This window comes from Formica exsecta, unplaced genomic scaffold, assembly GCF_003651465.1.
Source record: "Formica exsecta isolate Colony F162 unplaced genomic scaffold, ASM365146v1 scaffold83, whole genome shotgun sequence".
Classification (NCBI taxonomy): domain Eukaryota; kingdom Metazoa; phylum Arthropoda; class Insecta; order Hymenoptera; family Formicidae; genus Formica; species Formica exsecta.
Genome location: NW_021853600.1, coordinates 252,104 through 269,675, shown reverse-complemented (window position 1 = coordinate 269,675; position 17,572 = coordinate 252,104). Strand labels below are relative to the sequence as shown.

Sequence of the window (17,572 nt, the reverse complement as noted above, 5' to 3'; positions counted from 1 at the left end):
GCACATTGCTTCCTCATCATTTTATCTTACAATGCTTAAGCTGCTTTAAGCATGCGGATTTTTCAATTTTTGCTTCCTCATAGAGAAAGCTTTGTGAGCGAAATAAAAATTAAACATTTTTTAGGAATATGATTTTTCGACGTTTTGGAACATTCTAAACATATTGGCATAGAAAACTCGAAAAAAAATTTTGTCACGAAAACAAAGCTTCCTCTATGAGGAAGCAACATATTTTCTGATGTAATAATTAAAAATTCAAATATACGAATTTGTATTACTAGTGATTTTTTCATTAATGGATTTACTTCTTGTACATTTCACAATTTTGCGGAAATATTTTATAGAATATACATCATAAAAAAAGAGATAATAATATTATAACATCATAATAAAAAAATTTAAATTTAAATGCAATTTTTAAAGCAATAAGGCATTGCACTTTTTTGTGAACTTACCAGTTGTTTTTAATACATTTCTCCGTAAAATATTCCATATCATCGCAAATAGATATAAGAAAGCAAATTTTTATAATATATAAATATATTCACTCACCACTGCATAATATATTCACTTTATCGCTTTTATTGCACTCTGTCAGCATCTCCTGAAAAAGATTAAATATTATATAATTAACACACACACGCCCTTCTTTTCCTTATTAAATTTGATGGTTTAATTTATATGTAATATTTTTTGTTATATTTAAGGAAAAAAATAAGATGAACAATATAAAGCATAAATAATAGTTTAAGTTATACAAATATTTTAAGTTAACAAATATATTTAATAGAATATAAATATTTTGCAGTAAAAACTAATTGGGAAACGTAGATAATAGCAATCATCCGGATTGATAATGCGATGTAATGATACTTTATTAATACGACACACTTCCAATATTTATTCATACGCACAAGTCTCGCTTTGTAAAGTGTGCAGAAATACGGAACATCGAACAACTTAGTTAGCCGATCGAGAGAAATTCCATATTAATTAACCATATTAATTAACGACAAAAGAGAAAGCTTGCTTCATTTAGCACACCCGATACTCTATCGTACTAGGCGCAAGTTGAAAAGTTGAAAATAAGAAGGGTAAATGCGCAAAAAAAAAACGGGTATATCTTTATTATGAGATTACATAATAGTTATCATATAACTGTAGCGGATTCTTTTTGTATAAAATTGACATATGACACAAAATATTCCACGAGATGCGAGAATCTCATTTAAAATACGAAAAAATATATGTATTTTTAAAATGCAAAGACATCACACAAAAAGAAATGCGATTAATCACAATTGCGAGTTGTCATAATCTGAACTCCGATAATTGCTTCATATCATTCGCATATTTACTCGTACATGCAATTTATGACTGAAAATGTGAAATATGTAATATCAAACAATGCGCTCATTTCTGATGATTGATAATTAAAGCTGCAATAATCATATCACGTTTTATTTGACATTACGCTTTATTTACGAGTTACGTATGAGAAATGTAGAATTTCGCTGATCAATTGTGATAGTCCGTAATAAAATTAATGGCATGACGAGCACGCGATATATATTACATTCTGATATTTTTTAATACTTACCGACTTCAGAAATTTGAAAAACATTGTTGGAGTATCGGATGAGACGACGTAGTTAATTACGATCATTCCAATTAACGTGGCAGGAGACAATCACGAGACATTTTTTTCTCGACGTCGCGTTACGTCGCGGCGGGAAACATGGCGACTGATACAAATATGCGATCGTAAATGAGCGATGACACCGATTTTGATCAAGAACGCGTCGATAGCACTGACGCCAATTAATACGATACAATGCTTTACTCGGCACTACTCATACTTGCTCGCGTATGTGCAAACCATTTGCAAACGGCTTCTAAAAACGATAAAGGAAAGATAAACGCGGAGCGGCAAATTATTTCGACCGATGCGGTTTCCTCAACTTGACGAATATAAACGTAACTGCGCATGCGTACACATTGGTAGCGCGTCCGAGTCATGTGACCGATATGAAAGTAACTAAATTCAATTTTCAGCTATTAATTCTCGAGAAAAATATGGTTCCAAATAAATATTTCGCAAACTGAAGCTTAAGAAATGGAATCGAAAATCGAAAATATGAAATATCCCTTTTTATATATGATATATAAGAAAGAATTCTGCGTTATATGATTATAAATTTTAATACATCTCGTCAATGTGCAAAAAAACTGCAAAATCAGGAAATGTGACAAGAGATCTACACAAAACAACATTACTGTTTCATATCCCTAATACAATACAATAAAAATTTGGTTGCTTTTTCGAAAAAGCAGTGCTCTCATTGGATATCGCTTATCGCTATCGCTATCGCCTAGCATTGGCCGCGTTCAGCAGAGAAAGCGCTCAGTTATCGTCTTGTCAACACTTGACGTTGATTCGTTGGTTCTAAAAGTAAGAACCAATCACATTCGATTGCTATTAAGCGGTTTTCTCTGCTGAACGCGGCCATTGTGCGATAGGCTTAAATCACCAAAGTTACAGTCATCATTCAAAGTAGCGACATCTTTAATTAATTTCGCGAGACTTGAGGCGACTAATGCAAATACAAGGGGTCTGTTCTTTATAACTGAATTGGCTGCACTAGTTCAGAGTGTATTCTTTTCTCTCCACATTGGAAGGAGAAAGATAAGCTCTGAATTAATTCAGCCAATTCAGTTATAAAGATCCAAAGATATGTTCGAAAATCTACTCGTTGGAATAGAGATACGTTTGATTGATCAATCAGGAGCAAAATTTGGTTTGTCCTGATTGGCCAATCGAACACTATTTTAGATATTGATGGGTAGATTTTCGAACACTCTTAGATTTCTCTCTCTCCCTCTGATAGGATGCGGTCGGAAAAATGCTAGAAATGCTTCGAAGCGTTTGATTGACCAATCAGGACAAAAAGAGTAAAGATTTCTCTATTCTGATTGGTTAATGCAATGCTTCGAAGCATCTCTAGCATCTTCTCGACCGCAGCCATAATCTGGGCCACGTTCGAGAACATCACCCGTGTGCATACGAGCGTCGTTCTATCTTTGTTCAACTTTCAGTAAATAACAAAGATAGAACGACGCTCGGTGCACATGGGTGATGTTCTCGAACGCAGCCCTGATGCCCTGATATTACATATGTCGTGTAATAGCTTGCCAAGATAATCGTCGCCACTCCTGTCATTTAGATTTCAAAGACTTTCGAAGAAAATTTTATTAGTATCGTCATGCCACGTCAAATTATGAGTTCGAATATCAATTCTTGCACTGAAAATAAGTGCCGTGCGTGTATGAAGGAAGGTGGCAAAATGTTGCCCATGTACGACAAAACTACCAGCAAGATTAATTTATCATATAAACTCGCGGAACTCACATCTATTCAGGTAAATAGGTTGTTTTTAGTATCAGTTTTTGTTTTAGAATATAGCGCAGTTTTACGATGTCGAATAAATTACGCGGGATAATAAAAAAGTACGCACTTAATCTCTATAAGTATTTTTAATAGGATTGTAAAGCGAAAGTGGTTAACTATACATGACCCCTGTAAATGCAAATATAGCTGTTGAAATTTAATGTCGCGATATTATAATTCATAATTTGATATAAAATAAAATATTAAGTGATTGTTTTATGTCGCATATCCTGATTGAAAGTCGATAAAATTTAACATTCTTCACAAAAATTGGCTACTGAAAGGAAGAAATGTTTACATGGCTGCACAAATTTGCAACACATTGATAAGACTCTTTTTTTCAACAGATTGACAAGTTTGATGGACTGCCCAACATGCTCTGTTCTAAATGTGCTTACCGAACTTATGTTTTGTATAACTTTAGATTAAAAGTACAAGAGTCAGATAAGAAATTCAGGATGATACTCGAAAATCAAATGGTCTCTGTTAAGGTATAATAATAACGAATAATAGTTTAATATTAATTTGTAACTTTGCCTTTCTTCTTTTTTTCTTTTCTCCCTCTTTTTCTTTCTCCCTCCTTTCTTCTTTTTCTCTGTATATATGTTTAATGAATTAAAGTTGGAACAATTTTATAATAACAATAGATATTAAATAATTTATGTCATAAATAATAAAATCTAATTTCTTTTAACAGATAACAAATAAATTGTTTTTTGAGACAATATAAACTCTGAAAGACATATAAAGATCTTTTTTAAACATTTTGTGTCAAAAAAGAAATTTGGATTATGTTAATAGGATTTTATTAATCTTTTATGTTCTCAATTTTTGCAAGTGTTTATAGTTTCTGTTTTTTTTTTTTTTTCAGAAAGAACCATTAGATGATAAGGACAATGAAGATAGCATTGTACAAACAGATGAATCCTTAGAATTGAATATATCAAATGTTAAATCTATACACAATGTTGAGTTTTTGGAGAATCTAAAAATTGATGAGACAGTTAAGAGCGAGCAACAATATGAATCTCATATACCTCAGTTGCTCGAAAATGGCAATAAAGAAAATAATAATAATCTGCAATTGAATGAACTTTTTCATAATATTCTACAAGAAATTAGTGAGAATCAAAGCATGGATGCTCATATTGTAAAAACAGATATACCTGAGGAAATTTCGAAAATACTCGCGTCGCAGGATATTACAATAATGTACGTACCACATGATCATGACTCTGTGAATGAATCAATGTCTGAATCAATATTTGTAGAAAACATATTAGCATCTGATCAAAAGCAAGAAGAAATTGAAAATGTTAATAACACATTTGCTTCTGCAATGGAAATCTTAGATGAAGAAAAAGATGATTCAAGCAATGTACGCATTTCCAGTCCTGTGGAAACTAATGTGGAAGCTAAAAAAAGTAAACGGGTCTGTAGTGAACGTGTGGACGATGACATGCAGAGCAAAAATAAGCAATTCAACAAGAGTAATTCCAACATTGAACAATTTGCAAGAACGGAAGACAGTGATGAATCTGATTCTGATTATTTTATCGATGCTAAAGATAACATATTGGGGAGTGTGAACGATGCAATCGTACGGATAAGAGAAGTTAAACAGGAACATGGGATCGAATATCAATGCACATTGTGTCAGCAGAACTACGAGGAATTATCGTCTATGTTACTACACACCGTCGATAATCACGTCTCTAGCACTGGTCCATTCTTCTGTATGGTGTGCGAAAAGGATTGTGAGAGTCATCGGGAGTTGCGAGCGCATGTGAAAACGCACACTGGACGGGAACCGTATTCCTGCTTCATTTGCAGGAAGGGATATGCCAAGAAAAGATATTTGAAGAGGCATATGATGTGTCACCCCGACTTTCCGCGGCATCGTTGTTCAAAATGCGGTTGTCGCTTTAAAGCCAAGTCGGAGTTGGAGTCTCACATGAAGACACATAGTGTACCCTACTCTTGCGATCAGTGTCCACGTGTATTTAATCACAAAGGCAATTATAAGCGACATCTAGTCAGTCATTTGGATCCCCAAGGCCTTTACTTACCTAAGTATCCATGCAGATATTGTGGCAAGCGCTTTCCCAACAATCGTACACTGGAAACGCATATTCGCGTACATACTGGTGAAAGGCCATTCAAGTGCCAGTATTGCGAGAAATCATTCTCACAGCGAGGTAATCTGATAAATCACACAAGGATACATTCAAATCCACGTAGCTACACATGCGAAGTCTGTGGCAAAAGGTATTTGCAATTTGATATAAACTTGAAAGAAGTATATATATACTTCTATTAATATTAAAATATTAAGTATAAATCTTTCCTTTATTTTTTGAGAGAAGCAAATTGACAAGATATAAATTATATTTAAACCATAATTTAAAGAAAATATATAATTAAGTTTGACATTAAAGGATCTATTCTTTATAAAGGAAAATTTGACAAAATATAATTTAAATAGAATAACAAAAATGTATTATTTATTGAATGACATGTTTATTATATTTTAAATAATTTAACCATTTAATATTGTGTGTATACAAATTCTTATTTAAAAAATTGAGGAAGGTGGAACATAATGTAATGTTAATATTTTTTGCATGATTGTAGCTTTAATCAACGTGCTACATTAAGAGATCATGGACTGTTACATACGGGCGAGAAGCCTCATGTGTGTAACGTTTGTGGCAAGGCGTTTACAGTTAGTGCGGCATTGAGAAGACATATGTTCAATCACGCGGAAAACAAGCCATTCAAATGCGAAACTTGTAATATGGGATTCGTCGGGAAATATGATCTACGACGACATATGAGGGTGCATGAGGATCGGCCTAAGGAGAAACGGAGAAGAAACACTATGTCAAAGTCAAGCGATTTAGTCCAACAAGAATCGGAGGAAAGTCTTGCTGTAATAGAGGAACCGGGTACTGAAACTGTACTTATAGAACAAGTGTTTTTACCTCAAAATGTTACGCAAATAGTGGTAAATCAAGTTGAATCAGAGAAAGAAAATGAAGACGCATTGTTCAATCTTCACTGTTACAATTCAACTCTTATACAATATAGCTAATAATATGCATAATAGATTATAGACTATACAGGATGAGTAATTTAAATAAAATGAGATATTTTTATTTTGAATAACTAAAATATATACATTGTATAAAAGAAGTTTTATACAAAAGTTATAAAATCTTGATATTTTTTTATGGAGAATGATGAGAAGAATTGATATATGTAAAAAAATTCTATGATACCATTTAAAGAGGCAAAAATAATCTTTCTTGGCATAAATCTGGGCAGCGTTTAGCATTTTTAATGTGCTGACTAGAATTACCCGCCCCCCCCTCCCCCCTCCCCCATAGCTTCCATAAAATATTTTTTTATACAATACATACTTTAAAGTTATTCGAGATAAAAATATAGAAACAGTGATATATCCTGTATAATAAGAATTGCTATTAATAACTATTCTTGTTTCATTTTTGTATACATATGTACAGACAGCCATTTCCCTTCCTTCTTAAAGTCAACTTACCTGTTGTAGCAGTGGAATTAACGTATCTTTATTAAGATGTTTCTTTTAATTATATTTATTTTTTACCTGGAAATTATAAATAGTTAGTGCATATACATATAAATATATGTATACTATACATAAATATGTATATTAAATACATAAAAGAGTACATTGCATTTTGGAAATTATAAAGATTTTTGCATTTCTGCAAATCTTTAAAAAAAGTTAGAAATAATTGTACAATATTTTACAAATCCTATGTGTTACTCCTACAAATCAAATGATAAATTTTTTAAAATAATTTTTGCTTAAAAATAGTGTGGTATAAGAATATTGTTATTGTATACAAAAATGTAATTATTATTTTCAGAATAATTGGAAACGCGCGTGTGTTTTATATTTCTTAGAAAATTTTTGAAATACTCTACAATTTCAAAGATTTTTAAAATTTTACATATTCATTCAGTTGTATGAATAAACAATCGTGACATTAATAAATTTATGATATAGAAAACAACATTTATTGTGAAAATATTTGATATTTTGCAATTTAATTCAAAAAAAAAAAAAAAATTGTTTTACTTGTTTAGATAAATTCCTTAGAGGAATAAAGAAATAATATTATGACTTATTAAAATTAGATAATTACATCATTAATATATATAAAATTGCATTTTAATGCTTCTTTGTTGCAATAATGCATGCTTCATATTCATGTTTATATTTTTGCAAAAATTTAATGTATTGTACGAAGAAGAAGAAATAATATTTTGATTGTATAAAATAATTGGATGGCTATAAAAATCACTTTCTCGGGTAATGATAAATCACGAAAAAATTTTATATAAGAGATAATGAACACAAATGTTTAAAACATATACGCACGAAAATTTACACTTCTAAAAAAATAATGTATAATAATATATTGTGTAAGAATATACTATCTTGCTTATATGAGGCGATAACAGATTAATTAATGACTTTTAATCATTTTCACACAAAATTACATTTGTGTTATACAAACAATATTTAAAAATTTTACATTTTTTAAAAATATATAATTGCGATTTTTCAATTTTATGGATAATAGGTTGTATAGATTATCGATTATAAAGAAAGGTATTTCTGTTCTTTGATCACAGATAGCACCACAAATGCTATTTCACTACTAAAAGACTAGGACTAGATAGTTTTTAGGACGAAAATATTGTGTATGGATGATAACAAGAAAAGTTTGTTTACTTTATATTATTATAGTTTTGAGATGGGGATTGTAAATAAAAATTGCTTTCCGCAATTATTTAAATAGATGGAATGCCATGAAAGTTGATAAATATACAGTTACAATACTTATTAAGTGTAAGTATTGTGATTTAGTTCGTGTTTTTAACAATAATTTGTTCATTCTTTATGTATGTCTCAAATATTATTTATCTTTTATAACCAATTGAATAAGTAACATAATAATTTTTAAATTTTCCACCAGATGACGCGATCAGTCTATGAAAATGTGCAGAAAGACTTTTTGGCTTTTTTGGTATACGAGACTGATAGTATAGTGTTTATACACATGATACATTTCGCCTATGTTAATTAATAGCTATTATTAATGGCTCAAGTGTTATTGCGGTTAGTTTGCAGGTAGATTTTCGGCAATTATTATATCATAAACAGTAGACAGTTTCGAAATCTGATCCTGAAACCGTACATGAATTTATTAGTTAGTAATACTAGACAATAATTCAATTAATTAATTTTCGGTTTATTAGTGTGCATACGGAAAGCTCGAATAGATTTCAAATATATACACATATTATTGTATAAACTGAATAATTCTTTAAAAAATTTATTTGTTGTATTGATTTTAAGCATTAATTAATTTTAAGTTAATTGTTTTTGATAATTTTTTAACGTCAGACAAAAAGTATCTCATATATCAACTTTTACTTCGAAATCTCTGTAGTATAATATTAGAAAACTGATTGCTCGAATTAATGTTATTCTAATTTATGAAAACGAAATAGTTTTTCGTGAAATTTCTACAATACATGATTTAATGCATCTTGAAATTAATTCTATTTTCTATTTCTTTTACAAACATATTGTTTATGCAGTAATTGTATTTTAAGCAGTACATTCTTCGTTTCAATCTAAGCTAGAATTGTATCTTGTATATTGAAATTTTGAAATACACTCATAGATTTTACGAAAATCTAGCAAAAAGATATGCTTTCTACTACAAAAAAACTAATGTTTTATGTAACATATGTGCACAGCGCTTTCTATTCATACATGAGAATCTGAGCCAAACATATGTATAAGTGGAATATGGATAATCGTGTAATATGTTTCATTGAATTTTTGCCACATGTATATTTCAGTTCCTAGAAAGCAAGCAAATGAGAAGAAACGAGGAAATATGAATCGAGAATGACTCGTCGATTGACACGTCGCAGAGTGCGTTGTTAAAACGTCAAATCGGAAGGAATGAAAGTTACAAGAGCCGAACGCAACGAGAATGCTGCTGGCTGCGCGTCCCGTGCGCGATTGAGCCTCCTGAAGAGAGTCGCGCGTGGTTGCGCAGCGTGCGACTGCGCAGGTCACGCGTGCGCGTCATCGAGTAGCCGGCAGTCACTACGGTGGCGCCAGTCATGGCGGCGAAAACACACGCGCACGCTGTTACCACCGCCGCCGCCGCCGCCGGTCGGTGCCTCCACGCCTCTACCTCCTCGCCTCCGCCACCGCCACCGCCACCGATCTCGCGACTCGTGGGTAAGTACCCTCACACTCCACGCTCCAATCAGTCTGCACTCGCATGTCCACGAGGTTGCTCGCACGGGCCAGGCGGCATCCTCTCTCTCCCTCTCTTTCGCTTCGCCCGCTCGTATTCCCTGTTCTGTCATTCTCTGTCTCTCTTTTGCCCCCTCTCTTTCTCTCTCTCTCTCTCTTTCATTCACCTGACTCTTAACGCGAGCAGTGCGTTACACATCCCGTACGGGGGTGATACCGATCGCCAGTCGAGGTACTGGTCGCGGACACCACAGCCGCGGTTGAGGTTAGGTCGACGGACCTGTCGATCGTAGTGGCGGGACGCGGCGCGGCGGATTTGAATTTTCGAACGCGGCTATCCGCGCCGTAATTTTGCCGGGTGTCCGCACATCGATTTCGTGATCGAACGATCGCGGACGACGATCTCTTGCCAAGAGGACGGATCATCGTTTGCCTGTCAGACGGTTGCGCGGGTTTTTGTGACCATCGTCGTTTACGTTTGACAGACGTTGCGCACGCCTGCGGCTTAGGTGGAGCGACATTAGGCGGACCGCGCGTTTTTCGAAACAGCGGGATTGTTTGGGAGGATGATGCACCGCGAGTTTTTATTGCCGCCTTCGTTGATGCTGTTGATGTTATCGTTACTGAAGTTGTCGCATTCGCGTCTCGTGGAAACGCGCAGCGACGGAGACGAGCAGCGGGCCCTGTGAGCTTCTGTGAATGTTCTCGGACAGCCGCTCGCCGCGGCTAGTCGCGCACCAGTTTCTCAGTGCACACGAGGAAAACGTACGCGCACTGGTGATCAGCATATCTTTTTTGCGTTTGGAATCGTCGCACGATCTCGCGTGTCATCGTGTCCGCGTTGCGTTGCGTCGCGTCGCGTCGCGTCGCGTCGCGTTGCGTTGCATTGCGTTGCGTTGCTCGGTCAATGAGAATGTCGTGGTCTGAATTTGCAATAAACATCGCTCCAAAAAAAGTGGATGCTGTTCACCTGATTATTCAAAGTTTTATGTACTCATTTTGGAATACAAATATCGTGGCGAAAGTGTCGCGTATTCATAGTGATGAGAATATTGTCGATTGTTTAAATTTTTATATAAAAGAAATGGATTTTGTTACATAAAATTTCATATATGTGCTTTGATGTAGAACGTTATAACGAAAATGATCCGAAGTAACTGCGATGAGGATGTTGCCGGTTGAATAAAAACATGTTATATAAAAACATTGTTCTAAGTATCTATTTGTACGCGCTACATCGTTCAAATTTTCATAATCGATTAAATTAATTTCTCTCTTGACGTTAGATATACTTGTTAAATTGACAGCCACCAATCAGCGATTAATGAACGATTGACAGAAGACATGTATTTGTGCTGCAAAGTACGTTAGTAAAATTTTGTAATCATATATATTATTGATCTTCCACTGTGTACATTTCAATATAACGGTTTGATGTCAGAAATGTATAAATATACAGCAAACGTTATAACGCAATATGTTTTGTAAATCAAAAGAGAATATATAATCAGAAATACGAAAGTTAATAGAAGTATTACATAAGCACGTTTCTCAATACTCGCAGGAGATAAAAGGATTTACGCGAAATCTGTTTGACTAAAATAACATTTTCAATTAGTTATCGATTCGATTATCTTTATTATATTACGCGTAAAGTGATAAGGTGCTGGATATTAATTCATTATTTACATACTTTTAATACTTTGACATGCAATATTGCTAATAGATTGTTAAAGTTAGTATTCACAATATATTTTAATTTTAAATCTTGCACACAATAAAAATAAATCGATAAAAACAATTAAAGAATTAATGTCTTTTGTCATTCGTACACGTATCTGAACTCGATTGCTGGCCTGAAAATGAGAATTTACGTATACAGTCTTGCTGACATATTCACCGTTTATCATTTACTGCTGTTTGTCGTACGCGGTCTTTTCAATCGGCGAACAATCACTTGATCGCACGCCACAAAAGAGAAGGTGGTCTGGCATCGATCGCAATTACTCGGGGATCGAATTCGATAGCTTTCTGATTGAAAGGTTAGAAGTAGCAGAAATTGTTGGCGGGTCGACACCCGATCCAACACCGGTGATTAATTGACAATCGCGATAATTAATGATACACACGGTATACTGCGATCTCATGCCACGACACACTGATATGTTCCATTAAATCGCGTTTTGTGAAAGAAAATATCGAGTGAGCAGAGATTTGCTCGTACTTGTTCATTTTTCAGCAATAATTTAGGAATAATTGTTATATATTCGATATTATTGAATATTTCTACTATTTTATAGTCTTCCTAAGTATTTTAATTGCTCATTTTTGTGCATTTTGCGCACTCCAATTGAAATTTTTATTTTTAAACGATGAAAATTTTTAAAGTTAGGATAATAGATTTTAACGTATTGATAATACGATGAAGAATTCAAAATCTTTAGAATGTCTTTAATTTAGATTACAGAATATCAGAAATGTGAAATGTCAGATATCCAGAGAATTTTTATAATGATTTAAAAGATAATCTCTTAAAATAATATCTCTTCAAAGATAATATTATTTAATTAAAATAATTAAATTTTTCTGATAATTTTTATAAAAGTTAACTGCAATAGTTGCACGCGTATCGTAAGAGTAAGCAACTTAAGATTCTGGAAATTTTATTAGATTTCAAGGGTACATCTTTATACGTTCCGAATATAATATTTTATCTAAGAAACGAGCTATCCATAATGGATTATACATGTACATATATACGAGTAAATTGTTCGTTAATTACTGATTTTTGCTTTGCTATTCTGCATTTAATTCAATTAGTTTCGTGTATAAAGTGATCATCAAATAAGACTATAATTTCATTTCGCTCAGGAAACATAACGTAATTCTCATCGATGTAATTAATGTGCCACGATGTAATTCTCATTGACGAGCGAGCAAATCTATCCAATTCATTTCTCGATCAGTGATTTCTGTATCTGATTTTACACTTGAATCATAAAAATTCGCATTTTTGCATTTTCGATAAAGATTCAAAGAAAATTCATAAAAAAAGAATGAAGAATAAAAATTTTAACAAGTTTAGAGAAGTTTAGAATGTCAATTTATATGTATAAAAAAACTCGCTTATGCGCTTTCAAAAGAGTAAGAATAATATGTTAATATTGCATATAAAGTACACGATTTTTTTTAATGCATTTTGCATTACTTTGCAAATTAAGAAAATTTTTTGTTAATGATTAAAAACTAGCTATTTTATTAAATTTTAATATTTTATTAGAAATTAAAATAATTTAATAATATTAATAGACATTGATCAAGCAAAAGATCTTTCGAAGGTATATCGGATTTTATTTTCTATGAAAAAGCATGAGAAAATAATTATATACGCTTCAAACGTGTAAAAAGAAATTTAATTAAAAGAACATGTAAGAAAAATTGAGAAAAAAAGAAAATTCACTGATCGAGAAACATGAAAATAAATTGCACACGTCAGATAGTCTATTCATAATCATATTTACCGCCGTAATTATAAAAATCATGAATAGTTTGATTAATTTATAAATCCAATTAATAATCAATAACTGATTAACCGATATAAACACGATCGGTTTCATCTTCTATCGATCATCGTCTTTCGCGCGGTCACGCTTTCGAGACTTACATCAATTAGTTTAGACGAAATTCTCTTCGAGTTTCTCGTCATCGTTTCGCATCATCGATCGAATATTTAGAATAGGGAAACGATTAATCGACGAGACACACGTAGAAGGAAGAAAACGACGATATATGTTTTAGATGGATAATTCTGCGTACGTACCGAATCATCTACCGCCGCCGTCTCTGGTCGTGTTCTCGCAGGCCGGAGGGTTGCCTGAGGCCCTGAGAATGCAAAGACCCTTCAATCCACAAGTTAGTGTCCCATTGTCCTTACCCTTACGCCTAAGCTTCCGCATCAGCTTGCACTTATACTTGCGATTACATTGCATTTCGTCTGCCTGCAACCAAACGCGTTTTAACCTTATCAAATATAGATTTTGATTTTCTTGTACTCGAAAATTTTCATATTCTTATAAAAAAATGTGATTATGTATGAATGAATGTGATCATTAAAAATCATATCATTTCAATCTCACTTAGATGTATATTGATTCACGTTATATCCAATACAATATTTATTATATCGTAAATTACGTAACGCAGATGTTGCGTAATTCATTGGGAAAATTATTCGAATTTGTATAATGTTTAAGTACGTTGTAGTCGTACATTGTATATTATAGATGAGAATTTATCGGAGAATGTAGAGAGTAAATTTATTTGCACGTTTATATCATATGCAACGAAACTACATTACGGTAATTCGAGTGTATTGTATTTATTTGACGCGACACGTATGTCACTATTTGACAGAAAAACAACATTCTTGAAAAATATATATAAAATAAAAAAATAGTTGTTAGCATTGATTTCAACAAACGCGTTGGATAACTCGAGTTACTTCTATTCCGCTTCGCATGTCTGTGTCGCTTTATACACGCAAGTACATACTAATTAATGCGTGCAATGAATAGAAAGTTAGGTGTGTGCGTGTACATAAATGTGAATATGTGTGTGTGTGTGTGTGTGTGTGTGTGTGTGTGTGTGTGTGTGTGTGTGTGTGTGTGTGTGTGTGTGTGTGTGTGTGTGTGTGTGTGTGTGTGTGTGTGTGTGTGTGTGTGTGTGTGTGTGTGTGTGTGTGTGTGTGTGTGTGTGTGTGTGTGTGTGTGTGTGTGTGTGTGTGTGTGTGTGTGTGTGTGTGTGTGTGTGTGTGTGTGTGTGTGTGTGTGTGTGTGTGTGTGTGTGTGTGTGTGTGTGTGTGTGTGTGTGTGTGTGTGTGTGTGTGTGTGTGTGTGTGTGTGTGTGTGTGTGTGTGTGTGTGTGTGTGTGTGTGTGTGTGTGTGTGTGTGTGTGTGTGTGTGTGTGTGTGTGTGTGTGTGTGTGTGTGTGTGTGTGTGTGTGTGTGTGTGTGTGTGTGTGTGTGTGTGTGTGTGTGTGTGTGTGTGTGTGTGTGTGTGTGTGTGTGTGTGTGTGTGTGTGTGTGTGTGTGTGTGTGTGTGTGTGTGTGTGTGTGTGTGTGTGTGTGTGTGTGTGTGTGTGTGTGTGTGTGTGTGTGTGTGTGTGTGTGTGTGTGTGTGTGTGTGTGTGTGTGTGTGTGTGTGTGTGTGTGTGTGTGTGTGTGTGTGTGTGTGTGTGTGTGTGTGTGTGTGTGTGTGTGTGTGTGTGTGTGTGTGTGTGTGTGTGTGTGTGTGTGTGTGTGTGTGTGTGTGTGTGTGTGTGTGTGTGTGTGTGTGTGTGTGTGTGTGTGTGTGTGTGTGTGTGTGTGTGTGTGTGTGTGTGTGTGTGTGTGTGTGTGTGTGTGTGTGTGTGTGTGTGTGTGTGTGTGTGTGTGTGTGTGTGTGTGTGTGTGTGTGTGTGTGTGTGTGTGTGTGTGTGTGTGTGTGTGTGTGTGTGTGTGTGTGTGTGTGTGTGTGTGTGTGTGTGTTTGAGTAGCAGATAATGTTAAATCAGTGATGCGCAACCTTTTTTCGAATACTTTCTCGAAATTATTCCTAATTATTGTTTTTAAGGAGAGCTTGTTTAAACATAATATAATTATAAAGTGAAAAGAATCTAAAATCAAGAAGACAAAAATTCAAATTAAAAACTTATAATTTATTAATGTGATTGTTTCTATTTGTTAAAAATACAAAAGTATATAAATGTATTTCATCTTTTGATCATGAAGAAAAATGTGTAGATTGTGCATCACTATTATATATAGCATGTGGTAAACATTAGTTAAAAAAAGAAAAATAAAGCCTATATTACCAAAGAGGTGCAGTAAGTATTTTCATTGATATTTGAGATCAGCGATATGACTAACATTAATTAGAAATATTGTTCGTGGAATATAATTGTGAAATATTTATTAATTTTAGGAGCATTTTTTATTAATAAAAATTATATAGTATTCTAATTGAAGTATTACATAAAAATATGAATTCGGATTAACTTTTTTGCAAGTGATTTTAAACTAAATTTTACTACAATCAAAATCGTATCGATAACGCGAATTACGGGAAATATCATTATTAAACTCCCGATAATAACAAAACTCTTTTACGATTTTATATATCACACACATCTTTATACTTTATATCATAACTGTGATTGCCGCAAACATTTAACGAATGGGCATCGCGGTTAATTATAAGCGTGTATATTCCACAGTGTTTTTAAACGCTTGAATATTTTTTATACGTGCGGAACATCAATCGGGTCCGGATAAAACACGTGCATATGCGAAACGGTAGATACGGCATAGAAAGCAGTAGAACGAGGATGATAGCCAGATAACCTAACCGGTTGCATCAAAATTCAGCATCGTTAAAAAATGAGATAATTTCGGGGCGAACCTAATTGCGATGGCATGGTGACAAAATACGCTCGCGCTTTGCCGTCCGCGGGAGCGCGAGGGAAAAAAAAAATGATAAAAAATTATTGCAAATATGCAAGCAGCGCGCGTCGCGTCGGTCGCGAAAAAAGGGCAGGGGCCGCAATTAAAATAATAATGAATATCTAATAAATCACTGATTGGACCGCGGGCGCATATATGTCGGGTCGTCGAACACGAACCTCATTTCCCCGTATAAAAGTATAATAAACTAATCGCGGCGCGTACTAATACCCCCGCGTGTAACTCATCGCCCGCATCATTATCGACCGAATGAAATGTTTATCCGGAAACTGTGGTTGTCCATTCTCGCCGATGAAATCATTTCGTACTTCCGTTTCGCTCCCTTAGCCGCGCGGTTTATATTGACCGGTAACGTTTCACACTTTACGTTTACAGATGAATTTATGATCTCTGTAACAATTTTATGCAAACTATTACACAACTGTATCTAATCTTCTAACGTTTATATTAAGGAAAAGTTGGTCTTGTATCGCTAAAAAAATTTGTTATTATAAACACAATTACACGGTTTAATCCCGGAATATCGAAAATAATGAGAAAATAGTGTGAATAAACTTACTTTTGAAATCAAACCGTTTAAATTTTTAGAAATCACTATAAATATGTATCCTAAATGTTTTTTATGATGATTTTGAAAAGTAATTTTCTGGTTACTTATGAAATATATGATGTTACTTCGTGACATATGTACTCGTACCAATAGTCAACATTGAAACGCACTCGTATCGTTTCCCGAGAAGTCGATGCACAGGAAGCAACGCACCGTTATTACTTCAGTTACGTTTAATAACGGTCCGATAATTCTGGCATTATAAATGTTACAAAATCCAATGCGTAGATGCTTCAACCGAGCATTCAGTATGCGGCTTAATAGACTCGTCAATCACGGCGAATTGAATGATACAACTGACATACGGGATGGAAGGGAGAAGGGAAGTTAGGGGGTTTGGGGGGAGGGGGAGAGAAGCTTCAGGTTTTGACGGATTATTATAACACAGTGGTTTCGCGTTATTAACAGTATACCACCACGCTGCTTTGATATTATATGCCATTCATATGTACCTGAAAGCACGGAAATACCCACATGCTGCAAATGAGCTATCTAGTTACGCGTTTCAAACATTTTTCCGTTTATCGCGTATACAAAATAAACTTATCAAACTCCTATCAAACTCAATAATGCGAACATAGTTCCTTGAAACGAGAATGAACGTCAGGAGGACTTCTGCAAATGTCAATGTACAAGTAAAATGAATAGGAAATTAGACGTTAAAGCGAGACATCAAAAAAA

General features: G+C 34.1%; 2 protein-coding genes across 2 annotated transcripts in view; both read left to right on the top strand.

The window, feature by feature from the left end:
* The first annotated feature begins 3,087 nt into the window (after positions 1–3,087).
* Positions 3,088–6,943, top strand: LOC115244708 (GDNF-inducible zinc finger protein 1-like). Its single transcript, XM_029822596.1, has 4 exons — positions 3,088–3,419; positions 3,796–3,939; positions 4,320–5,716; positions 6,083–6,943. Exons 1-4 carry the CDS (start codon positions 3,264–3,266, stop codon positions 6,540–6,542), a joined length of 2,157 nt encoding a protein of 718 aa, XP_029678456.1. The 5' UTR covers positions 3,088–3,263; the 3' UTR covers positions 6,543–6,943.
* A 2,703-nt stretch (positions 6,944–9,646) lies between these two features.
* LOC115244700 (E3 ubiquitin-protein ligase Rnf220-like) overlaps positions 9,647–17,572 on the top strand; it is a 180,442-nt gene continuing 172,516 nt past the window's right edge. Inside the window, exon 1 of the mRNA XM_029822588.1 lies at positions 9,647–9,764. The gene's annotated coding sequence lies outside the window, so the exon portion shown is untranslated. The remainder of the gene's footprint in view (positions 9,765–17,572) is intronic.

Bases quoted from the DNA above. Each gene is read 5' to 3' on its own strand.
- LOC115244708 (XM_029822596.1), top strand. From the start codon at position 3,264: ATGCCACGTCAAATTATGAGTTCGAATATCAATTCTTGCACTGAAAAT. The intron at 3,940-4,319 runs GTATAATAATAA...TTTTTTTTTCAG, and splicing joins ATCAAATGGTCTCTGTTAAG to AAAGAACCATTAGATGATAA. The intron at 5,717-6,082 runs GTATTTGCAATT...GCATGATTGTAG, and splicing joins TGCGAAGTCTGTGGCAAAAG to CTTTAATCAACGTGCTACAT.